At 52.0% G+C, this 26159-nt stretch overlaps 1 protein-coding gene across 1 annotated transcript; it reads right to left on the reverse strand.

The window, feature by feature from the left end:
• Nucleotides 1–1485: 1485 nt before the first annotated feature.
• LOC129715129 (xin actin-binding repeat-containing protein 1-like) lies at nt 1486–25876 on the reverse strand. Its single transcript, XM_055664995.1, has 2 exons — nt 25266–25876; nt 1486–8815 (listed from the first exon to the last, which is right to left on the reverse strand). The coding sequence occupies exon 2, from the start codon at nt 8813–8815 to the stop codon at nt 1502–1504; it is 7314 nt and encodes a 2437-aa protein (XP_055520970.1). The 5' UTR covers nt 25266–25876; the 3' UTR covers nt 1486–1501.
• Nucleotides 25877–26159: the final 283 nt, after the last annotated feature.

Genomic DNA, 26159 nt, shown 5'->3' on the forward strand with positions numbered 1-26159 from the left:
GAGGCCACAAGTCAGTGGGTATTTTTAAGGCAGAGATAGATAGATTCTTGATTAGTACGGGTGTCAGGGGTTATGGGGAGAAGGCAGGAGAATGGGGTTAAGGGGGAGAGATAGATCAGCCATGATTGAATGGCGGGGTAGACTTGATGGGCCGAATGGCCTAATTCTGCTCCTATCACTTAAGACCATGAACCAGATCCACCGTCTCAAGCAAGCTTTCTCAAAGAGAGAATCTAAAAATTGGCAGCTATGTACCATGGGTGTCGAATTCGAGAGAGTCCGTTGTGCTCCATTCACTAAAGTTAAAATTAAATGTCATAAATGGTGATTTCAAAGCAATATCAAAGGTGGTACTAGACCAAGCATTGGGCAGCAGAAAATCTCCCGTCTGTGTGTGTGGGTGTGTGTGGAGTAACTCAGCGGGTCAGGCAGCATCTGTGGAGAACATGGATAGGTGACGTTTCACAGAGTGCTGGAGTAAACTCAGCGGGTCAGGCAGCATCTGTGGAGAACATGGATAGGTGACGTTTCACAGAGTGCTGGAGTAACTCAGCGGGTCAGGCAGCATCTGTGGAGAACATGGATAGGTGACGTTTCACAGAGTGCTGGAGTAACTCAGTGGGTCAGGCAGCATCTGTGGAGAACATGGATAGGTGACGGTTCGGGTCAGGATCCTTCTTCAGACTCGTGATACAATGGGCAAACAGGTCCTTTGGCCCAACTATACTAGATATCCCATCTACACTTGTCCCACCTGCCCGCATTTGGCCCATATCTCTCTAAACCTGTCCTATCCATGTACCTGTCTAACTGGTTCTTAAACATTGGGACAGTCCCAGCCTCAACTACCTCCTCTGGCAGCTCTTTCCATACACCCACCTGAAAAGTTACCCCTTGAGTTCCCATTAAATCTTTTCCCCCTCACCCTAAACATGTGTCCTCTAGATCTGGATCCCCCCCCCCCCCCCATCTATTCCTCTAATTCTCAATCCCTGCACACTAAGACTTTTCCACACAATTTATTTTTTTTGCCTGTTTCTGATTTTCAACTTTGTGCACTTTGGATTCTCCTCGTCCTAGTTGCGACTTTTGGCAAGAGGAGGATTTTGTTGATGGATTGCCACTCCAGACCAAGGAGACACCACTCCGTCACCTTTGGCGTTGTGCCGTGCATCTTCGGCCACTCCGCCTGACCAGCTTTTCCCGGATGTCCATTCAGAGAATGAGAAGTGGCGACTTCATAGAGGTGGCGCGGAGAACCGGGTTCGATCCTGGCCTCGGGTGCCGTCCGAAAGATGTGGCGTTGGCACCTTTTCTCCCTGTGATCGCGTGGGTTCCCCTCTGGGTGCCCCGGGGTTTCCTCCCACATCCCAAAGTCGTGCGGGTTTGTGGAATAATTGGCCCTGTGTAAATTGTGTAGGGAGTGGATGAGGAAGTGGGACAACATAGAACGGGTGGTCGGGCATGGGCTCGTTGGGCCGAAGGGCCTGTTTCCGTGTCTCTAAACCACACTGTATCTGGGTGAGGCGTGGACGACTTCGTACATTGACGAGGTGGTCAACTCGGACTGTTTGGTGATGGTGGTGGAGGTTTTTGAGGTGATGATCTTGTTCCCAAAACGATCGATCTCTTCATATTGTTCCATGACGGTCTTGGTGCCCACGACCTCGCCTCCATCAGGCCCGGTCTTGAACTCCACCACACTCTTGCTCCTCTGAGGGACCGCGTTGTCTGCCGCGTTGCTTTGAAGCCCGCTCGAGGAGCAGCTACCCGCGGGTGAGTTGGTCCCCTTGCCTTCTGTTCCGATGGGCCGAGCGGACTCCAGGTTGACGTCGCCCTGCGCTGACTCCTCCCTTGGCCTGGACTGTTGTGTCACCCGTGAACCACGCTGGCATCCGTTGCACAGAGCCACGTCATCTCCAGCAGGACATGGTGGGACATCTCTTCCTTGAGGAGATGGTGAGAAGGTCTCCAAACTCTTCTTCCATGGGTCCGCTGGCTTCCGGACGGCCGACTCGATGGAGATGTAGGAAGGAGATGAGGGCGACACGACTCGGGTGGAAGCGGGGGGAAGATCTAACGATGGTCGAGGCTGCTCCTCCAATACCTCCTTGTCTCCTTTCAGCTGCGTGCCTCTCCCCATGCTCGATCTGCTGGAGGCCAGGCTAATCTTCTGGATGTGGCCGGACATGGAGTTGGAAACAGCCCCTAGCGACTCCCCAAAGAGGCCAGAGAGGCCGGCAATGTCCGACTCTGACTTCAGATTGGAGACGGAGTAGAGAGCTTTTTTAATGGACTCTTCTATATGTTGCAGCTTTGCCAATGTCTGCTCCTTCAGGTAGATGATCTCCTCACTTGCCCTCTCCAGGTCCCCAAACACAACCTCCACTGAGGACAGGCTTTCCCCTTCCTCCTTGCCCAGTCTGGGCTGGGCCTGCACCACCTCTTGTTGGCTGCGAGGTGGTCTAGGTTGCTTGACCACATTGTTCTTGGGCACCACCCAATCGGGCACATTCTCAAACAAACTCTTCAGGCCTTTCACGTCGACCTTGAAGGTCTCATCTTCAAATTCTCTCACCTGGGTCAGTATCTTCTGCAGTTCCTCCCGTTTCTTCATCTTCTCGAAGATCTCCATCGCCGCGCTCACGTTCCCTCGCAAGATCTCCTCCTTGTGAATGGACAAGCGCTTCCTACGAGCGTCTTCGCTCTCATGGCTGTGCTGGCGGTTTCCCCGCAAGACCACCCCCTCCGCTGGCTGGTGGTCACTCGTGGCTGGTGGCACTTGGCCAGCTTGGCCCCCCTGCTTACCGGGGCATTGGGCATCTCGGACCCCCGGCCCTTGGAGCAGACGCTGGGGGTCCCTCTCCACGCTGGGCTGGGACGGTCGCTCGGTCTGTTGGGCGGTCACCTTCACTGAAGCCTTTGGTAGACCAGGTCTCTCCTGTGCCATTGATGCATTCTGCTCTCGCCTGCGACACTCCCTCGTTTGGGGAGGGTTGGGTTGGTTTTGGGATCTGACTGTATGAGGAGATGATCTATAGCCCTGACCCACGGCAGTTCTAACCGTGCTTCCTCTAGAACAAGACTGGGCGAATCCCGGGATATCTCCTCCCATGTTGAGTTTGTTGGGTGCATTGTCCACTTTGGTGGCTGGCTGGATGGGGTGAAGGTGTACAGAGGGCTTTGGTGTCCTCTGGGGCAGGTCTAGTGATGTCGGCGTGGGAATGGTTCCCCCTCCAGTTGGCTTGATGGCTCCGTCCGCCCCCTGCGCGTCTTTCTCCGGGGCAAAGTGCAAGGAAGTCCTCGTCGCTGTTGAGCGAGGAGCCATCGTGGTGGATCCGTCTCCCGACTGTTGGCTTGGGCTCTGGAGCCGCGCGTCTGGATGTCCTTGGAGATGGGTGGCCTCTTCAGGGCGCGGTGGCCCGGGGGCCGGCTCGCAGGCGGCAGGAGGAGAGGTGTCGGATTTTGGTACTTTGGACGCCGAGCTCCTCGGTGGGACGGGCGGGCTGGGAAGGGGGCGAGTGGCCGGCAGGCATCGGGGCTTCGGTGGCAAGGCGGGCTTGCCTCCCGCTTTGGCAGGGACCACGACATGTGGCTTTGTGGCAGGGGGCTGACTGGGCAAGACTCGTGGTGGGGGCTGAGAGTTGGGCCGGGCAGGGTGGTGATGAACGGCTGGGGGTGGCTGATCCGGCGGAGATACTTCCATGGCCGACTGGCTCCCGGCTCCCTTCCTTGTGGACGTTGTTACTGGAATTGAAGATGGAAAGCGAGCGTCAGACCTTGTCAGAGAACCCTGGCCACAAACAGCCCCAACACCACTCTTCATCTGCTCCCGAGAAAGTGTCTGGCCCGCTGCTGCATAGATCATGGCAGCCTTAAAATCCCCTTGGCTGATGTTCATGTGAGCCTTCCCCAGGGCGTGCAGAGCTAGCTGCAGGCTACCAGGGGCCACCTCTTCCGTCTGCTCTGTCCGCGAGTTCTTTAGAGCCTCAATGGTCGTTTCCACGTCTCTGGACACCCTGGCGCCCTGATCTCTCTGTCTCTCACTCTGTTCCCGCGCCTCCTCCTCCTCCTCCTCCTCCTCCTCCTCTAAGTCAGTGGCAGGTGGTTGTGGCCGAGGCCAGCTCTCCCGAACTACTCCAGTTACATGAACGCACTTGTCACCCTGGCCGGAGCGAGTAGCCTCGACCAGCGGCGCCGAGACACTGACCTGATGATGCTGCCTCTGTGTGGCCGCCACTTGGATGGAGCTGGAGCTGGAGCTGGAGCTGGAGCTGGAGCTGGTGGTGGTGGTGATGTTGGTGGCCCGATAGCCCGATACCTGGCTGCTGCTGCTGCTACTGCTGCTGCCGCCGAGGACATGGACCTCTCTCCCCGCCTTGTCCCTCCTGCAACGACGGTCGCGTTGGGGACTATGTCCCGTCTGCGCGTCCACGCCCGGATGAGCGCACACGCCGGATCGCTGCTGCACCTCATGCGCTTCTGCCGTCACATCCCGCAGGTTCTGCATCGCCGCCCGGAGCTCGGTCCCGGCCCCTTCCACAGAAGCAGCAGCCGAGGAGCGTGAGATCCCCGCACTCTCCGTGACTCTCACGGACTCCCGCGCCTCCACCTTGCCCCGAGACACGACATCTCCCTGGCTTCGTTGTCTGGCCGCCTCCGGCATCTGCAGCTTCACGTGGACAACTCCACCTGCTAAGTCTTCCTTGGCTCCCGCCACCTCCACCTTCTGCCCCGGGGACATGGAAGCAGCCCCCGTGATACCAGCGCCCAATCCGCCGTCTCTCTGGGCACATCCAGGCCCACTCTGGCCTTCCGCCAAGAAGTACCTCTTGGTGGCTTTGACGTCTCCTGGGACAACATCATCGATGGTCTTCTCCACGTGGCCTCTGCCCTCCGTCAGGTTCCTGATGGCACCTTCCACATCTCCACGGACGACCTCATCCTTCTGGGGTGAAGTTGGGACATCTTCACCACCACCAACACCAGCCCCCTCCTGCTGCTCCTCCTCGCACACGTTGAGGTGATCCAAGGTCCCGGCCTCTATACACGTCGTGTACAACTGCACTTTCCCCCTCTCGTTCTCCTCGCGTTTCACCGTGGACACCGTCTGCTGCTGAGCCGAGGCAAGGAGACTATTAATGGTTGACTTGACATCCCCTTTGATGGTCTCCCTGTCACCCCCCTCGTCCCGGGCTCGGTTGGCGAGGGAGTAGATGGTGAGCTGAACAATTCCCTTCTCGCATTCCTGGATCAATAACCCTTGGTTGACTTCACTGTCTTCCGTTAGAAAGCTGTAGATGGTGTCTTCCTCCACGCGTTTCTTGCTGGTGTCGACTTGCGACTGGGAGAACAGCTGGATCTTCCTTGTGGAGACCCTCCCGCTCCAGTCTTCCTTCAACACCACGCCTTCGCGATGAAGACATTCCTTCCTTTGAAGCAACTGGGTCAGGATCCTCTGCAGGCTCCCGCCGATCATCTCTTCCTTCACGATGTGTGGGGGTTGGCCGGGGTTGAGGAGTTGATACTTGGCCATGGCAAGCACGCCCGCGTGGTTGGATTCCACCACCAGCCCCCTTGACCTGACCGCTCCGCAGTTGACGAGGATCTCCAGACTGGAGCGCACGCTCCGCTTGGACATCTCCAGGCCTCCAGAGCAACTCTGGCCCCGGACCAACATGTCCAGGGGCGTCGTCTCAAACAGCCACGTGGTGGTCTTCACATCTGCACAACAAGGCGCCTCCTCCTTGGTCTCCCTGTCCGAGTCTTTCAGACTGTCCAAGGGTCTGGTCTCGAAGAGCCACGTGGACCTCTTGACGTCGCCCTTCTCCACGTCTTCTCGGTGGACGGTGGAGGGACTTGGACCTTCTCCGCCTTCCTCCCCTTTCAGGGAGTCGATGGGCAGGTTCTCAAAGAGCCAGGTGGATGTCCTGACGTCTCCGCTCTGGACATCGCTGAGGCTGACAGTCCTCACGTATCTCTGCCCCTGGAAGTGTTGCCCATTGGCCGCCACCTCGCCTCCCAGTTCCTGCTCCACCACCCCGGGCTGGACTTCCAGAGGTTGGGTCTCGAACTTCCAGCGAGCGGCCTTCACGTCCCCGGCCTTGACATCCTCCTGAGTCACGGCCCTGAGGACGAACACTTCCTCCAAGGGCCTGATGGTGTCCAGCGGTTTGGTCTCGAAGAGCCAACGCGTCCCCCTCACGTCTCCCCTCAAGACCTCTTCCTTCTTGGCTGTGGTCACCTCGTGGTACTGGCCTTCCTTGTCCCGCAGGGCGTACAGAGGCTGGCTGTGGGATGGCTTGATGCCCGAGCTGACTTCTTCCTTCCCCGACCCAGTGTCATCAGCCGACGAGCCCTCGTGTATCTGATCCAGCGAGCAAGTCTCAAAGACGAACCGTTTCCCACCGACGTCGCCTCCCTTCACGTCGGAGACGGTGGCCTTGGGCGCGGTGTCCTCCTCCTCTTTGATGGAGTCGAGGGGGCAGTTCTCAAAGAGCCAGGTGGCCTTGTGCACACAGCCGGACCCTGGCTGCTCGCCGGCGGCTGTCAGACGGCCCACCTTGTCCTCCACTTCCCCAATGTCGCTCAGAGACCTGCTCTGGTAAATCTCTTTCACCCTCGACACGTTGCCAGTCTGGATGTCCACTTCACTGGTGTATCTCACCTTCCCGTTCTCGCCGCCAATGTTCCCCCCCAACTGCTCCGTCTCAAACAGGCGTTTGGTGGTCTTCACGCCCACCCCGCCCGTGGTCTCTGGTCGCTGGCCGCGGACTAGGAGATGCCTCTCCTCGCTTTGGTTCATGCTCTCCAGAGTCTGGGTCTCAAAGAGCCAAGTGTAGGATTTGATGTCGCCATTGGCTTGGCCTTCCACCCTATCGCACACGGCGTCCACCGGCCGAGTCTCAAACAGCCACTTGGCGTCTCCTTTGCCCACTTGAGATGCCTGGACCCCCTTGTCCTTGACCTGGGCGTCGAGAGGCTGGGTCTCGAACAGCCACCGGGCCGTCTCGGTGGGGATCTCCTCCTCCATGGTGATGCCTCTCACCAGCTCCACCTTGGGCGACCCTCGCCCCATCTCGTGGAGTGGCCGTGTCTCGAACATCCACCGGTAGTGTTTGACCTCGCCACCGACCACCAGCTCCCGGCTCACGGTCCTCAGCTGATGGCAGCCGCCCGCACCGTCCATGATGGCGTAGAGGGGAGCGGTCTCAAAGAGAGCCCTGTTCTCCTGGGCGCTTCCAGAGAAGACCTCTTCCTCCACCCCCGCTGGCCTTTCACCCGACTGCTTGATGCTGTCTAGGGGAAGTGTTTCGAAGAGGTGCTTGTAGGCTTTGACATCTCCTCTCTGTATCTCCTCGCTGCTAGACGCTTGGCTCTGCTCCGTGTAGATGCTCTCCAGAGGGCGACTCTGGAAGACCCGAGTCTTGTGCCTCACGTCCCCCCTCTCCTCCTCCTCCATCACCACCTTCTTCAGTTGCCCAACCTCGCAGCTGTCCCTCAACATGTCCATCGGCTGAGTCTCGAACAACCACAGCGTGGAGTCCACCTTGCCCGCGATCACCTCCTCCTTGGCCACCTGCTCGGCGGGACCTTCTCTCAGAGAGTCCAGAGGCTGAGTTTCAAAGAGCCAGCACTTCTTGTTGACATCTCCCGCCGTGACCGTAACCTTGGCTCTGGCCACTGGCGGCCCGTCGGACGAGACCTCGTTGATGGAGTCCAATGCCTGAGTCTCAAAGAGCCACCTGTTCTTGCCCACCCCGCCGCCCTCTTCCACGGTACCTTCCAGCGAGATGCCCCGAATGATCTTCACCCTTGGCCCGTCTCTGTTGATGCTGCCCAGAGGTTGGGTCTCGAAGAGCCAGCGGGTACTTTGGACGTTGCCCCTGTCTTGGACTTCCTCGCGGCAGATGGACCTCACCTGGTGGACGTGGCCCTGGGAATCCCTGATGGCGCAGAGCGGCTCTGTCTCAAATAGCCTCACCGTCTTGCTCACGTCTCCTCTCATCTCCCGGAGCTCGGAGCGCAGTTGCAAGATGCTGCTCCCCACCGTAGACTCCTTCCTTCCCAAGTCTTGGGTCTCAAAGAGCAGCTTGGTGGCCCGGACATCTCCTGCTTGCACGGGCTCCTTCAGGATGGCTTCTTGGACAGCGTTGTCCTCGCTGCACAGTTTGTTGAGCGAGTCCATGGGTTGTGTCTCAAAGAGCCAGCGCGCTGTGCTGACATCTCCCTTCCTCGTCTCCTCCTCTCCCCCATCCCCGAGATTCACAGACCGTTCCCAGTCGCTGCCCGCCTCCTGATGCTCGAATCTCCACGAGGTGGTCCTCACATCTCCGCTGAGGATGGTCTCTTCATCCTTCAGCCTCTTGGCCGCGGCGCGATCGCCGATGGTGTCCAAGGGCCAGTTGTCGAAGATCCAGCGCATAGACTGTACATCGCTCTGACTCTGGGCCAGCGCCAGGCTGTCGGGGCAAGGCCCCGGGACGGGTAGCGAGGCAGCCGACAACTCAGCACCCAGCACCTCCTCCCAGTCGGCGTCTCCTCCTCCCACCGCCCCCTCAATGTTCCTCCTCAGCTCCGGGTGCATGTGCTTGTACAGCCGCTTCAGCTCGTTGATCTGCCTCTGCTGCTGCAACTTAGCAAAGGCCAGCTGGGGTGGTGGAGGCACTCTCTCCATCTCCTCCTCCCCCCTCCTCCCCGCGTTGGGCTGGGCCGAGACCCCCAGCACATCAGGGGGTGGGGGCGGCGGCGGTAAAAAGTCATCTCCCAGACTCTGGCTCATCGTGGACTGGTCCTGGTCCAAACTCCGTGCCATCTGTAGCAGAACAGAGTTACACCTTTAGGTCCAAGTTGCTTAAGGTCAGATGCACATGTTTAATCAATAATGTTTTATGAATGAATAAGTTTATTGGCCAAGTATTCACATACAAGGAATTTGCCTTGGTGCTCCGCCCACCAGGCACAGAAATCGCTATCAAAACATGGGGGGGGGATACACACAATTTATTGGTGGCTGCATGCACACACACACACGCGCACACACCCACACACACACACACACACACACACACACACACACACACACTCACACATACACACGCGCACATACACACGCATACACGCACACATGTAAGGCTTAGGCTGTGGGCCCTGTGGACGGTAACGTCGGGAGCTGACCTGGTTGGTGACCGACACCGAACTCCAACAACAGCAGCTTCGTCCGCCCCGAATCATGGGGCTTGAATTGGCCTGTTCGCGGGGCCTTTCATCGCCCGGCGGGGGCTTCAACATCGGGAGCCTCGATCGCCTCGATGCACCAGTTTGATTTTAAGCTGCGCCGGGCGGCGAAAGGCCCCGCGAACGGGCCGATTCAGCCCTTAGAAAGTGTCTGATAGAGTCCAATGGCAAAACATGGGGGGATTGTCCCCCTCCTCTCCCCGTCCCCCCCAGGATTTCTGCCCATGCCGCCCGCAAGTGACAATGACATACATTAATTTTATTATTGTTTAGTGTTTTATGTGTCATTCCTAACTGTCACTGTGTGTCATGTTGTCACTTGCGGGCGGAGCACCAAGGCAAATTCCTTGTATGTGAATACTTGGCCAATAAACTTATTCATTCATGCAGACAAAAATGCTGGAGAAACTCAGCGAGTGAGGCAGCATCTATGGAGCGAAGGAATAGGTGACGTTTCGGGTCAAGACCCTTGAAGGGTCTCGACCCGAAACGTCACCTATTCCTTCAGTCTGAAGAAGGTCTCGACCCGAAACGTCACCTATTCCTTCGCTCCATAGATGCGGCCTCACCCGCTGAGTTTCTCCAGCATTTTTGTCTACCTTCGATTTTTCCAGCATCTGCAGTTCTTTCGTAAACATACGGTCATATGTGATAGGAGCAGAATTAGGCCATTCCGCCCATCAAGTCTATTCCCCCCCTTCAATCCTAGCTGATCTATCTCTCCCTCCTGATCCCATTCTCCTGCCTTCTCCCCATAAAAATAAGGGGTACGCCATTTAGAACGGAGTTGAGGAAAAACTTTTGAGTTGTGAGTCTGTGGAATTCTCAGAGGGCGGTGGAGGCTGGAGAGCTGCATTAATCCTGCAGTGCTCCTGAACTTCCATGAGGAGGCAGTAGTGGACCAGGTTTGGAGAGCAGCCATTGTTCAGTATGTTAGATACTGCAGTGATGTAGACCAGATACTGGCCAACACTGTAGACTGTAAACCACCCAAACAGCATAGAAAAAAACAGACAGTAGGTGCAGGAGTAGGCCATTCGGCCCTTCAGGCCAGCACCGCCATTCAATATGATAATGGCCGATCATCCACAATCAGTACCCCGTTCCTGCCTTCTCCCCATATCCCTTGATTCTGTTAGCCCTAATCTAACTCACTCTTGAAAACATCCAGTGAATTAGCCTCCACTGCCTTCTGTGGCAGAGAATTCCACAGATTCACAACTCTCTGGGTGAAAAAAATGTCCTCATCTCAGTCCTAACTGGCCTACCCCTTGTTCTCAAACTGTGGCCCCTGGTTCTTGACTCCCCCAACATGGGGAACATTTTTCCTGCATCTCGCCTGTCCAATCCCAAAATATGTTTCTATAAGAACCTCTTTCATCCTTCTAAATTCCAGTGAATACAATCACAGTCGACCCATTCTTTCACCACCCACCAAGCACGACTCCCGGAGGCTGCAGCGAATTGTCCGATCAGCAGAGAAGGTTATTGGCTGCAACCTTCCCTCCATTGATGAACTGTACACTGCAAGGGCCAGGAAGTGAGCGGGCAAGATCATCTCTGACCCCTCTCGCCCTGGCCACAATCTCTTTGAATCACTTCCCTCTGGAAGGCGACTCCGGATTGTCAAAGCTGCCACAGCCAGGCATAAAATATTTTCTGTAGCCTCCTTTTGCTCTGGTATTTTATTTAATTCACATGTTTAATTGATAATGTTTTATTATTAATGTTTAATGTTTTATGTGTCATTCCTAACTGTCACTGTATGTCATGTTGTCACTTATGGGCGGAGCACCAAGGCAAATTCCTTGTATGTGAATACTTGGCCAATAAACCTATTCATTCATTCATTCATTCATTCATTCATTCAGATGAGCATTTCATATTTCACTTGGGCAGCTTGCAACCCAGCGGTATGAGTATTGATTTTTCCAACTTCAAGTAACCCTTGCATTCCCTCTCTCTCTCTCCACCCCTCCCCCATCCTAGTTCTCCAGCCGTTCCGCTGTCCTGATTAAAAATGTCATCTTCCCCTCAGCCAACAATGAACCATGGATAAGGTCATAAGGAATAATAGAACCATGCCATTCGACCCAGCAAGACTACTCCGCCATTCAATCATGGCTGATCTATTCCTCCTAAACCAGTTCTCAAAGAGTCATAGAGTCACGGAGTGATACAGTGTTGAAACAAACCCTTCGGCCCAACTTGCCCACACTGGCCAACAATGTCCCAGCTACACTAGTCCCCCTTGCCTGCGCTTGGTCCATATCCCTCCAAACTTGTCCTATCCATGTACCTGTCCAACTGTTTCTTAAACGATGGGATAGTCCCAGCCTCAACTATCTCATCTGGCAGCTCATTCCATACACTCACCACCCTCTGTGTGAAGAAGTTACCCCTCGGATTCCTATTAAATCTTTTCCCCTTCACCTTGAACCTATGTCCTCTGGTCCTCGATTCCCCTACTCTGGGCAAGAGACTGTGCATCTACCCGATCTATTCCTCTCATGATTTTGTACACCTCTATAAGATCCCCCCTCATTCTCCTGCGCTCCATGGAATTGCGACCCAGCCTACTCAACCTCTACCTGTAGCTCACACCCTCTAGTCCTGGCAACATCCTCGTAAATCTATTCTGAACCCTTTCAAGCTTGACAATATCTTTCCTATAACATGGTGCCCAGAACTGAACACAATATTCTAAATGTGGTCTCACCAACGTCTTATACAACTGCAGCATGACCTCCCAACTTCTATACTCAATACTCTGACTGATGAAGGCCAAAGTGCCAAAAGCCTTTTTGACCACCTTATCTACCTACGACTCAACCTTCAAGGAACCATGCACCTGTACTGCTAGATCCCTCTGCTCTACAACACTACCCAGAGGCCGACCATTCACTGTGTAGGTCCTGCCCTTGTTAGACGTCCCAAAATGCAACACCTCACACTTCTCTGTATTAAATTCCATCAACCATTCCTCCGCCCATCTGGCCAATCGATCCAGATCCTGCTGCAATCGTTCACAACCATCTTCACTATCTGTAAAACCACTAACTTTTGTATCATCAGCAAACTTGCTCATCTTGCCCTGCAGGGTCTCATCCAAATCATTGGTCATTCTCCTGCCTTCTCCCCATAACCTCTGACACCCGTTCTGATCTATCTATCTCTACCTAAAAATATCCATTGACTTGTGGCCTCCACAGCCGTCTGTGGCAAAGAATTCCACAGATTCACCACCCTCTGACTAAAGAAATTCCTCCTCATCTCCTTTATAAAAGAAAACGATCGAACATGCGATGTCTCACAAACACCAATAACACAGGTGGGCCACAACGGTGGGCTTGACCGCCCTGAAAACTCGCAAAAACGCAACCCCTCCCAGAGTTACCTGCGAGCACCAGCAGGTGCCGCTACAGTCCTTTAATTCCGAGGCTGTGACCTCTAGTCCCAGACTCTCCCACTAGTGGAAGCATCCTCTACACATCCACCCGAACAATGTCACCCATTCCTTCTCTCCAGAGATACTGCTTGACCCACAGAGTTACTCCAGCATTTTGTGTCCATACAAACATAGAAACATAGACAATAGACAATAGGTGCAGGAGTAGGCCATTCGGCCCTTCGAACCAGCACTGCCATTCACTGTGATCATGGCTGATCATCCCCAATCAGTACCCCGTCCCCGCCTTCTCCCCATATCCCCTGACTCCGCTATCTTTAAGAGCCTTGTCTAGCACTCTCTTGAAAGCATCCGGAGAAACGGCCTCCACCGCCCTCTGAGGCAGAGAATTCCACAGACTCACAACTCCCTGTGTAAAAAAGTGTTTCCTCATCTCCGTTCTAAGTGGCTTGACCCTTATTCTTAAACTGTGGCCCCTGGTTCTGGACTCCCCCAACATCAGGAACATGTTTCCTGCCTCTAGCGTGTCCAAACCCTTAACAATCTTATTTGTTTCAATAAGATACCCTCTCATCCTTCTAAACTCCAGAGTGTACAAGCCCAGCAGCTCCATTCTCTCGGCATATGACAGTCCCGCCATCCCGGGAATTAACCGGTGCAGGATAGGTGCAGGAGTAGGCCATTCAGCCCTTCGAGCCAGCATCGCCATTCAATAAAATCATGGCTGATCATCCATAATCAGTACCCCGTTCCTGCCTTCTCCCTTGATTCCGTTAACCCTAAGAGCTAAATCTAACTCTCTCTCGAAAACATCCAGTGAATCGGCCTCCACTGCCTTCTGAGGCAGAGAATTCCACACAACTCACAACTTTCTGTGTGAAAAAGTTTTTCCTCATCTCAGTCCTAAACAGCCTACCCCTTACTCTTAAACTGTGTGTGGCCCCTGGTTCTGGACCCCCAAACAAGGGGAACATGTTTCCTGCCTCCAGCCTGTCCAATTCCTTAAGAAATGTACATGTTTCTCTAAGATCTATAAGACCCACTATCTTTGGTGTAAACCAGCATCTGCAGTTCCTTCCTACACACACCATCCAAGCCGCTTGCCGCTGTGTCCATTGTCCACCTGAGTAGGCAAACGCTGACCAGATTCAGTGATAAATCGGCATTGCATCTATAAAGTACAACAGATGTCGGGGTATAAATAGCACGGCATGCATGTACATACTTAGGCCACCGACTTTGACAAATACCATTGCACCAGCTGGAATACACATTCTCGCTTTGGAGGGTATTTTTATCAACTGGTTTAGTTAGAGATGCAACGTGGAAACAGGCCCTTCGGCCCATCGAACCCGCGCCGACCCCCGCACACTAACACTGTCCTAAGCACACACTAGGGGCAATTTGTGTAGGAAGGAACTGCAGATGCTGGTTTAAACCCAAGTTAGACACAAAAAGACAAAGGGCCTCGACCCGAAAACGTCACCCATTCCTTCTCTCCAGAGATGCAATAGACAATAGACACTAGGTGCAGGAGTCGGCCATTCGTCCCTTCGAAACAGCACTGCCATTCAATGTGATCATGGCTGATCATCCCCAATCAGTACCCCATTCCTGCCTTCTCCTCATATCCCCTGACTCCGCTATCTCTAAGAGCCCTATCCAGCTCTCTCTTGAAAGCATCCAGAGAACCGGCCCCCACCCGGCAGAGAATTCCACAGACTCACAACTATTTGTGTGAAAAAGTGTTTCCTCATCTCAGTTCTATATGGCTTACCCCTTATTCTTAAACTGTGTGGCCCCTGGTTCTGGACTTTAATTTCATGTTTTATCTATCTTGTTCTCATGTCTTTATGATCAATTTCCCTCCTGGGATCAGTAAGTTTCTAACGTATCGTAACACAGCCGGTCCCCTTTTAAGGACAGGTCTGCCTCTGTGAACAATCTCTCAGCTCCAGGTCTGCTCTCTCCGTCTGAGAGCGGGGAGAGAATGATTGCAATGTGGAGCATTCTAATCCCTCACACACATGGGCTCTGCTCCAGAGCGAGACACAGAGGTGTTGACCTCACCCTGACACAAGTGACCTCTCCCCGCAACATTAGATGCTTATTGCTCTTTGCTGTCACCGGACATAGAACAGGACAGCACAAGAACAGGCCCTTCGGCCCACAATGTCCGTGCCCAACATGACACCAGGTTAAACTAACCTCCTCTGCCGCTTGGGGGAGTCCGGAACCAGGGGCCACACACAGTTTAAGAGTGATGGGTAAGCCATTTAGAACGGAGACGAGGAAACACTTTTTCTCACAGAGAGTTGTGAGTCTGTGGAATTCGCTGCCTCAGAGGGCGGTGGAGGCTGGTTCTCTGGATTTTTGGTTATTGAGTAGAACGACTACTCGTGGATAAAAACTGGAGTTGGCCTCCACATTGAGACTTGGCCTCCACATTGCCACAAAGGGCTGTGGAGGCCAAGTCAGTGTCTGGCTGTGGCAGCTTTGACAGTCCGGAGTTGCCTTCCAGAGGGAAGTGATTCAAAGAGTTTGTGGCCAGGGTGAGAGGGGTCAGAGATGATCTTACCCGCTCGCTTCCTGGCCCTTGCAGTGTACAGTTCATCAATGGAGGGAAGGTTGCAGCCAATAACCTTCTCTGCTGATCGGACGATTCGCTGCAGCCTCCAGGTGTCGTGCTTGGTGGCTGAGCCAAACCAGACCATGATGGAGAAGGTGAGGACAGACTCTACGATGGTCGTGTAGAATTGCCTGTGGCAGATTGAGTTTCCTCAGCTGCCGCAGGAAGTACATCCTCTGTTGGGCCTCAGTAAATGATCGCACATTTACTGTCCTGCCTCACTATTACACAGGCCAAAACCTGTTCAACTTAAAGATCATGGGCAGCTACAGCGGTAGAGTTGTTGCATTGCTGGACGGCATGGACCCGGTGGGCCGAAGGGCCTGTTTCCACACTGTATCTCTTAACTAAACTAAACACCACTAAAGAAAATAGACACAGAAGGGTTTTGACTCGAAACGTCACCCATTCCTTCTCTCCACAGATGCATCAGACCCAGTGATGTAGTGATAGAGCTGCTGCCTCCCAGCGCCGGATGCCCGGGTTTGATCCTAACTACGGGTGCTGTCTATGTGGAGTTTGTACGTTCTCCTCCCGACCGCGTGGGTTTTCCCCGGTTTCCTCCCACACTCCAAAGACGTACATGTTTGTTGGTTAATTGGCTGGATAAATTGTCGCTGGTATGTGGGATAGTGCTAGTATACGGATGGTCGCTGATAGATGGGGTGAAGGGCCTGGTTCCACCCTGTATCTCTAAGCTAATGGAGCGGCTGGGCTTGTACACTCTGGAGTTTAGAAGGATGAGAGTGTATCTTATGAAAACATATAAGATTATTAAGGGTTTGGACACGCTAACAACCTTATATGTTACAATGAGATTCCCTCTCATCCTTCTAAACTCCAGAGTGTACAAGTCCAGCCGCTCCATTCTCTCAGCACATGACAGTCCCGCCATCCTGGGAATTAACCTGGTGAACCTACGCTGCACTCCCTAAATAGCAAGAATGTCCTTCCTCAAATTAGGGGACCAAAGCTGCAAACAATACTCCAGGTGTGGTCTCACCAGGGCCCTGTACAGTCAAAGTCTGCTTCAGCCCAAGTGTGGGGGTGAAGGAAAGAGCGTTCACGTATATCGCGGCCCTGTTTCCACCAATCTTTCCAACACCAGCGCGCACAAGAGCCACAAGAAGCCACGGGACAGACACCATCGTGTGCGGATGGATGAGAGAGCGTTCATCTCTGGCTGGACAACTTGTGCGTGAACTCAACGAGAAGAAGTCCAAGTCTATATACAACATATATATATATATCTACAGTACTCACAAAAGACTGGTGATACGAAGTGGCTCGTACGCACCTGTCGGTGACTGCTAGTCCTGTACAACTCCTTTGCGGAAGGTCCCTCTGGACTCCAGCGAGCTAAAGGCTGGCCAGTAAAACTCCCCAGCGCGCACGCTCATACACACACACACGCACGCACGCTCGCTCGCACACCCAGAGTGCACAGTCAGCATGTTTCACTCGGACCTGTCCACCAGCCATTCAGAGTGTCGGTGTTGAATAAACAGCAAGCGAGGGCGGCAGGACTGCTGGGGACTCCATTGTAGCAAACAAGGGCCGTGAGATGCATTGACACATCTCCGAGCTGACCACTGACAACCGGCTTTAGGGCCTTAGGTTGCCGGCAGTGAACAATCACACCCTGTCCCAACACTAATCCCTTTAAGCTTGGATTGTCGGGCCAGCTGAATGTCTGACATCCAGCGTAGACGCTCGGAACCTGGAGAGTTGCAAGCTGGAAAACATGGAGTCAATAGACAATAGACAATAGGTGCAGGAGTAGGCCATTCGGCCCTTCGAGCCAGCACCGCCACTCAATGTGATCACGGCTGATCATCCACAATCAGTACCCCGTTCCTGCCTTCTCCCCATATCCCCTGACTCCGCTATCTTTTACAGCCCTATCTAGCTCTCTCTTGAAAGTATCCAGAGAAACGGCCTCCACCGCCCTCCGAGGCAGAGAATTCCACAGATTCACAACTCACCACTGAGAAAAAGTGTTTCCTCGTCTCCGTTCTAAATGGCTAACCCCTTATTCTTAAATTGTGGCCCCTGGTTCTGGACTCCCCCAACATCGGGAATATGTTTCCTGCCTCTAGTGTGTCCAAGCCCTTAATAATCTTATATGTTTCAATGAGATACCCTCTCATCCTTCTAAACTCCAGAGTGTACAAGCCCAGCCGCTCCATTCTCTCAGCATATGACAGTACCGCCATCCCGGGAATTAACCTTGTCATAAGATCATAAATGATAGGAGCAGAATTAGGCCATTTAGTTTGGTTTAGAGATACAGAGTGGAAACAGGCCCTTCGGCCCATCGAGTCGGCACCGACCACAGACTAATATTATTCTATACACACTAGGGGACAATTTTACATTTGCTCCAAGACAATTAACCTGCAAACCTGCACGTCTTTGGAGTGCGGGAGGAAACCGGAGCACCCGGAGAAAACCCACGCAGGTCACGGGGAGAACGTACAAACTCCGTACAGACAGCACCCATAGACGGGATGGAACCCGGGTCCCCGGCGCTGCAAGCGCTGTAAGGCAGCAACTCTACCGCTGTGCCACCGTGCGGCGCTATCAATTCGGCCCATCACGTCTACTCCGCTATTCAATCATGGCTGATCTATCTCTCCCTCCTAACCCCATTCCCCTGCCTTCTCCCTGACACCCGCACTGATCAAGTCCGGATGGCATTAACATTGAATTTTCCCAATTTTGCTAGCCCTTGCTGTCTCCTCCCCTTCCTTAACCCTCTAGCTGTCTCCTCCCACCCTCCTATCCGCCCGCCCTCGGGCTCCTCCTCCCCCTTTTCCTTCCTTCTTCCCCCCCCCCCACCCCCCATCAGTCTGAAGAAGGGTTTCGGCCCGAAACGTTGCCTATTTCCTTCGCTCCATAGATGCTGCTGCACCCGCTGAGTTTCTCCAGCAATTTTGTGTACCTAAGAATCTATCTATCTCTGCCTTAAAAATATCCACTGACTTGTGGCCTCCACACCCTTCTGTGGCAAAGAATTCCACAGATTCATCACCCTCTGACTAAAGAAATTCCTCCTCGTCTCCTTCCGAAAAGAACATCCTTTAACTTTAGAGACTGTGAAAGACTGGGGGCCACAGGATGTGGGGGACTTGGTGGGTGCAGAGGAGGTTCACCAGAACCTCTCTTGTCTATTAAGAAATTCCTCTGAAGAATTGGGTCTCGACCCGAAACGTCACCCATTCCTTCTCTCCAGCGATGCTGCCTGTCCCGCTGAGTTACTCCAGCGTTTTATGTCTAGAGTCCTCCTCATCCCCTACCCAAAGGAAGGAGGCTGTGTCCTCTGGTCCGAGACTCTCCCACCAGTGGAAACTATGTGGAAAATGGCGGTGGGGTGGGGGGGGGGGGTGGGGGGGGATTGGGGGAAATTTCCACCTGCTGTTCCAAGGAATGTCCAACACAGCAGGCGTTGAGGGAATGCAGGTGGTGACTTCAGAAACAGGTCTCTGTCTGAAACCTTTGGAACCAAAATAATTGTTTGATGGTCTGGAGCTGCCCGCCCACCACAACTGAAACCACACTCACAATCCTCTCCGGGAATAGCAGCTTCACATTCCTGCAATTCCACGCAGTTCCCACAACATTCCTTCCTGGTTTGTGACCTGCTTCTCCCGTGGAGAATGGTTAGACAATAGACAATAGGTGCAGGAGTCGGCCATTCGGCCCTTCGAGCCAGCACCGCCATTCAATGTGATCATGGCTGATCATCCCCAATCAGTACCCCGTTCCTGCCTTCTCCCCATATCCCCTGACTCCGCTATCTTTAAGAGCCCTATCTAGCTCTCTCTTGAAAGGCCTCCACCGCCCTCTGAGGCAGAGAATTCCACAGACTCACAACTCTCTGTGAGAAAAAGTGTTTCCTTGTCTCCGTTCTAAATGGCTTACCCCTTATTCTTAAACTGTGGTCCCTGGTTCTGGATTCCCCAATTCTAAATGGCCCCTGGTTCTGGCCTCCCCCAACATCGGGGACATGTTTCCTGCCTCTAGCGTGTCCAAACCCTTAATAATTTTATATTAAATAGGCCAAACGTGGGCATGTGGGACCAGTGTAGATGGGGCATGTTGGTCAGCGTGGATGAGTTGGGCTGAAGGGCCTGTGGCGATCGGGCGGGGGTTTACAGAGTGTCTTGTTTAATCCTTCGCTCAGATTCCTTAATTGAACCAGTCGGGATTAAAGGTTTTAGGGTGATTATGAAACCACTAGGTTGCATTTCAATAAATTATCTGGATGAGTGGTGGCCTTTTACATGAGGAAGGGAGGTCCACATCATACAGTGTCTGGTCTGTAGGGATCAATAGCAGAGTGACTGACTTTTCATTGTGAATTGTGGACGCAGCCCAGACCATCGCACAAACCAACCTCCCTTCCATTCACTCCATCTACACGTCACGCTGCCTCGGCAAGGCCAGCAGCATCATCAAGGACCAGTCGCACCCCGGCCACTCCCTCTTCTCCCCTCTCCCATCGGGCAAGAGGTACAGAAGTGTGAAAACGCACACACCTCCAGATTCAGGGGCAGTTTCTTCCCAGCTGTTATCAGGCAACTGAACCATCCTACCACAACCAGCGAGCGGTCCTGAAATACTATCTACCTTATTGGTGACCCTCAGACTATCTGAAGAAGGGTCTCGACTCGAAACGTCACCTATTCCTTCGCTCCTTAGATGCTGCCTCACCCGCTGAGTTTCACCAGCATTTTTGTCTACCTTCGATTTTTCCAGCATCTGCAGTTCCATCTTAAACACTCAGACTATCCTTGATCAGACTTTGCTGGCTTTACCTTGCACTAAACGTTATTCCCTCATCATGTATCTGTACACTGTAAAGGGCTCGATTGTAATCATGTATTGTCTTTCCGCTGACTGGTTAGCACGCAACAAAAGCTTGTCGCTGCATCTCGGTACACGTGACAATAAACTAGACTGAATTGAACTGAATTGTATGTGAAATGGCTCAGCTAACTGCGCTGTTCAGGGGTTAGTGGTGATTGATCATATATCCTGCTAATGAACTGTAAACCAGATGAGTTTCAATGCTTTACAATCTTGCCTCTTGCTGTAGTTGATTGAGCTTAAATTGGCTGTCAAATTAATTTGATTGGAACCATGACAACATTTTAAATTCCTTCATTCTCTGCGGGGTATTAGATTGTAAACTTTAGAGATACAGCGCGGAAACAGGCCCTTCGGCCCACCGTGTCTGTGCCCACCAGCGATCCTCCCCATTCACTAGTACCATCCGACACACACTGGGGACATTTTACAATTTGCAGGTCAATTAACCTACAAACCTGTACGTCTTCGGAGAGGCAAGAAACATGTTCCTGATGTTGGGGGAGTCCAGAACCAGGGGCCACAGTTTAAGAATAAGGGGTGAGCCATTTAGAACGGAGATAAGGAAACACTTTTTCTCACAGAGAGTGGTGAGTCTGTGGAATTCTCTGCCTCAGGTGGAGGCTGGTTCTGGATACTTTCAAGAGAGAGTTAGATAGGGCTCTTAAAGATAGCGGAGTCAGGGGATATGGGGAGAAGGCAGGAACGGGGTACTGATTGGGGATGATCAGCCATGATCACATTGAATGGCGGTGCTGGCTCGAAGGGCCGAATGGCCTACTCCTGCACCTATTGTCTATTGTCTATTGTTGCTCTCAAGATATGCCTACAATTTTGACATTTATACCAAGCACATTAACCTACAAACCCGCACGTCTTTGGAGTGTGGGAGGAAACCGGAGCACCCGGAGAAAACCCACACAGGTCACGGGGAGAACGTGCAAACTCCGTACAGACAGCACCCGTAGTTAGGATTGAACCCGGGTCTCTGACGCTGTGAGGCAGCAACTCTACCCACTGCACCACCGTGCCGTGTTCTTCAGAAAGGGAGCAACATACTTGTAGGGGAAACAGACTTCAAGTCTGGAAGGTGAGAATAAATAACTCATTGAGGTAACTTCTATTTAAAACCGTAAAGACCAAGCAGTCAGTTAGTTTAGATCCCCGTGCCAGCAACGTAACACGATCTGCCTTCAAATAACGTCTACAGCCTTCCCTTCCGGCCCCCTCCCGGCTCCCATGGAGGGTCCCAACACCTCTCGATTCAAATCAGGCCAGATGCACAAGGAACTGCAGGTGCTGCAACCTTGAGTAAAAAATACCAAGTCCTGGAGGAACTCAGCGGGCCCAGGCAGCATCCGTGGTGGGAAATGGGCAAGTGACGTTTTAATAGACAACAGACAGTGGACAATAGGTGCAGGAGTAGGCCATTCGACCCTTCGAGCCAACACCACCCTTCAATGTGATCATGGCTGATCATCCCCAATTAGTACCACGTTCCTGCCTTCTCCCCTGACTCCACTATTTTTAAGAGCCCTATCTAGCTCTCTCTTGAAAGTATCCAGAGAACCGGCCTCCACCGCCCACTGAGGCAGAGAATTCCACAGACTCACAACTCTCTGTGAGAAAAAGTGTTTCCTCGTCTCCGTCCTAAATGGCTTACCCCTTATTATTATTTCGGGTCGGGTCCCTTCATCAACTGGGTCAGGTAGTTTGGACTGTCTATGTTCAGACTTTACTGTCTTTATCTTGTAGCAAACATTATTCACATTGCTCCCTTCATCGTTTACCTGTACACTGTGGACGGCCAGATTGTCATCGTTTAGTTTAGTTTAGAGATACAGCGCGGAAACAGGCCCTTCGGCCCACCGAGTCCGTGCCGACCAGCGATCCCCGCACACTAACACTATCCTACACACACTAGGGACAATTTACATTTACACCAATCCAATTAACCTACAAACCTGTACGTCTTTGGAGTGCGGGAGGAAACCGGAGCACCCGGAGAAAACCCACGCAGGTCACGGGGAGAACGTGCAAACTCCGTACAGACAGCACCCGTAGTCGGGATGGAACCCGGGTCTATGGTGCGGTGAGGCAGCAACTCTACCGCTGCGCCACCGTGCCACCTTGTACATGTATTGTGTTGTCTTTCCATTGAGTGGATAGCAGGCCACAGAAGCTTTTCACTGTACCTCGATACACGTGGCAATAAACTAATTCATTGCCACAGACGGCGGTGGAGGGCAAGTCAGTGGACGTTTTCAAGGTGGAGATAGATGGGCCGAATGGCCTAATTCTACTCCAATTCCTATGACATGTTTTGCCTGCTATCCAAACAGATAAGATAACACTAGTAATAAGCACAACCAAATCAAAATCAACTACAATAGGTAGAGCAAAGGGTGTACAGAGTGTAGAATATAGTTCTCAGCATTGACACAGAATGCTGGAGTAACTCAGCGGGACAGGCAGCATCTCTGGAGAGAAGGAATGGGTGACATTTAGGGTCGAGACCCTTCTCCAGACTGAGAGTCACGAGAAAGGCCAGCATTGTAGCACGTTGATATTATTGGTTTATTAATGACTAATTTTATAAATGCTGACATACTAAGATGCAAAGCCAAGAATTAATATTGGTATTGTATTATTAACTTGACCTCATGTTCGGCACAGACATCATAAGCTCATAAGGTCATAAGGAATAGGAATAGATTTAAGGCCATTCGGCCCATCAAGTCTACTCCGCCATTCAATCACGGCTGATCTATCTCTCCCTCATAACCCCATTCTCCTGCCTTCTCCCCATAACAATAGACAATAGGTGCAGGAGTAGGCCATTCGGCCCTTCCAGCCAGCACCGCCATTCAATGTGATCATGGCTGATCATTCCCAATCAGTTCCCCGTTCCTGCCTTCTCCACATATCCCCTGACTCCGCTATCTTTAAGAGCCCTATCTAGCTCTCTCTTGAAAGCATCCAGAGAACCGGCCTCCACCGCCCTCTGAGGCAGAGAATTCCACACACTCACAACTCTCTGTGTGAAAACGTTTTTACTCATCTCCGTTCTAAATAACTTGCCCCTTATTCTTAAACTGTGTGGCCCCCGGTTCTGGACTCCCCCAACATCGGGAACATGTTTCCTGCCTCCAGCGTGTCCCAACCCTAGTGTGTGTAGGATAATGTTAGTGTGCGGGGATCGCAGGTCAGCGCGGACTCGGTGGGCCGAAGGGCCTGTTTCTGTGCTGTATCTCTAAACTAAACTAAACTCATAAACCTGAGCCTATTTTTGACACAAAATGCTGGAGTAACTCATCGGGCAGTGTCTCTGGAGAGAAGGGATGGATGATGTTTCGGGTCGAGACCCTTCTTCAGACTGGTTAGGGGAAAGGGAAACAAGAGATATAGACGGTGATGTGGAGAGATAAAGAACAATGAATGAAAGATATGCAAAAAAGTAACGATGACAAAGGGAACTGTTAGCTGTTTGTTGGGTGAAAACGAGAAGCTGGTGGGACTTGGGTGGGGGAGGGATAGAGAGAGGGGGAATGCCTGGGCTATCTGAAGTGAGAGAAATCACTCTCATACCACTGGGCTGTAAGCCGATTCTTGGCCATGCAAGGGAGTATGTAATACCACCTTGCAAGGCCACAGTTTACGAATAAGAGGTAAGCCATTTAGAACGGAGACGAGGAAACACTTTTTCATCCAGAGAGTGGTGAGTCTATGGAATTCTCTGCCTCAGAGGGCGGTGGAGGCCGGTTCTCTGGATACTTTCAAGAGAGAGCTAGATAGGGCTCTTAAAGATAGCGGAGTCAGGGGATATGGGGAGAAGGCAGGAACGGGGCACTGATTGGGGATGATCAGCCATGATCACATTGAATGGCGGTGCTGGCTCGAAGGGCTGAATGGCCTACTCCTGCACCTGTTGTCTATTGTCTATTGTCATAGCCAATATCACAGATGGTCGTCTTTATTTGTCTTCATAGATTTGAAAACTGCCTGGGCATACAATCCACAATCATTAGTTTAATCTGCTTCCAGTGCATAGTTTGCATTCCATGCCTTATCTTTACGTATTATGAAATCCTACTACCATAAGAGATGCCCTTAAAATTCACATTGTTCCATCTCTGTTACATATTATGAATTGCTACTTCAATGACATTCCCTACACATTTACAAGTTGTGGTACTTATGTTTTAGGTATTTAAAAAAATCTTACTTCAATAAGAGATGTCCTTAAAACTCATGTTATCCTTTTTCATTACGTATTATGAAATCCTCCTTCAATAAGTAGTGCCCTTAAAATTCTAAAGTTCTCAAATACTTAATATTTTTAAGTATTATGCTATGTTCCCGATGTTGGGGGAGTCCAGAACCAGGGGCCACACACAGTTTAAGAATAAGGGGTAAGCCAGTTAGAACGGAGACGAGGAAACACTTTTTCACACAGAGAGTGGTGAGTGTGTGGAATTCTCTGCCTCAGAGGGCGGTGGAGGCCGGTTCTCTGGATGCTTTCAAGAGAGAGCTAGATAGGGCTCTTGAAGATAGCGGAGTCAGGGGATATGGGGGAGAAGGCAGGAACGGGGTACTGGTTGGGGATGATCAGCCATGATCACAGTGAATGGCGGTGCTGGCTCGAAGGGCCGAATGGCCGACTCCTGCACCTGTTGTCTAATGTCTATCCGACTGCAGTAAGTGCCCTTAAATTTCCCAAGTTGTCCGAGTTTCATATGTAAAAGTCTACTGCAATAGGAAATGTTACCCTAACATTTTTTACGTACTGTGAAATCCTACTTTAATAAGAGATGTCCTTAAAATTCACAAGTTGCCCTATCTTACCTACGTGTACTGATATCCTATTTCTATAGGAAAATCCCTTAAAATTCAGGTTGCCCTATTTATTTTTAGGTACAGTATCATGAAATCCTACTTCAATTGATGTGCCCTTAAAATTCACAAGTTGCCCTATTTTCTTACGCATGATAAAACCTTACTTCCGAAAGAAGTGCGCTTAAGATTCACGTTGTCCTGTCTTTCTAACGTGTTCTGAAATGCAACTTCAAATAAGAGTCGACAGCAGCCACTGTGCTTGACAAGTTGTGTCGAACTTACCAAAGCTTCACAAGCCGTGTGCAACGTCCTCTGGTCTTGGTGCTCCTTGGACTTTGAGGCAGGGTCCCCAGATGAAAGGGTTTGTGTTGTGTGTGGTTGTAGCGAGAGGTGGAGGGGCTGTTTCTCCAAGCCCTGCCCGTGTGCGATGCAGACGGACTGTGAGAGGCAACAGCTGATTGTCTCCCCTGTTCTATGTTTGGGTGAGTGGGTTAGCTCTATTTATAGGGGGTCTGCAGGGCTGGCTGAGTCAATCACTGCTTCCAGAACTCTGTGGAAGACTCATGCTGTTGACATCCTGTGAGCCGGGGGCCTCTGAGATCATGGACACAATCAGGGCCGTGAGTTCTCTGCTGAGCCCATCGTGGGAAGATGCCTCTCTTCATCTCTGGACCCAAATATGATCATAATGATCAGAACACAGTGGGCGGCACGGTGGCGCAGCGGGTAGAGCTGCTGCCTCACAGCGCCAGAGACCTGGGTTCCATCCTGACCACAGGTGCTGTCTGTACGGAGTTTGCACGTTCTCCCCGTGACCTGCGTGGGTTTTCTTCGGGTGCTCCGGATTCCTCCCACACTACAAAGACGTGCAGGTTTGTAGGTTAATTGGCTTCAGTAAAAATTGTAAAGATTGTCCCTAGTGTGTGTAGGATAGTGTTAGTGTGCGGGGATCGCTGGTAGGCGCGGACTCAGTGGGCCGAAGGGCCTGTTTTCATGCTGTATAAATAACTAAATCTATAATGGGTCCACGTTAAACTAAACTAAACTAAACTAAATGAAACTAAACTAAATCAAATATGATCTTATAGAGGTGTACAAAATCATGAGAGGAATAGATCGGGTAGATGCACAGAGTCTCTTGCCCAGAGTAGGGGAATCGAGGACCAGAGGACATAG

The sequence above is a fragment of the Leucoraja erinacea genome, unplaced genomic scaffold, assembly GCF_028641065.1.
Source record: "Leucoraja erinacea ecotype New England unplaced genomic scaffold, Leri_hhj_1 Leri_102S, whole genome shotgun sequence".
Classification (NCBI taxonomy): domain Eukaryota; kingdom Metazoa; phylum Chordata; class Chondrichthyes; order Rajiformes; family Rajidae; genus Leucoraja; species Leucoraja erinaceus.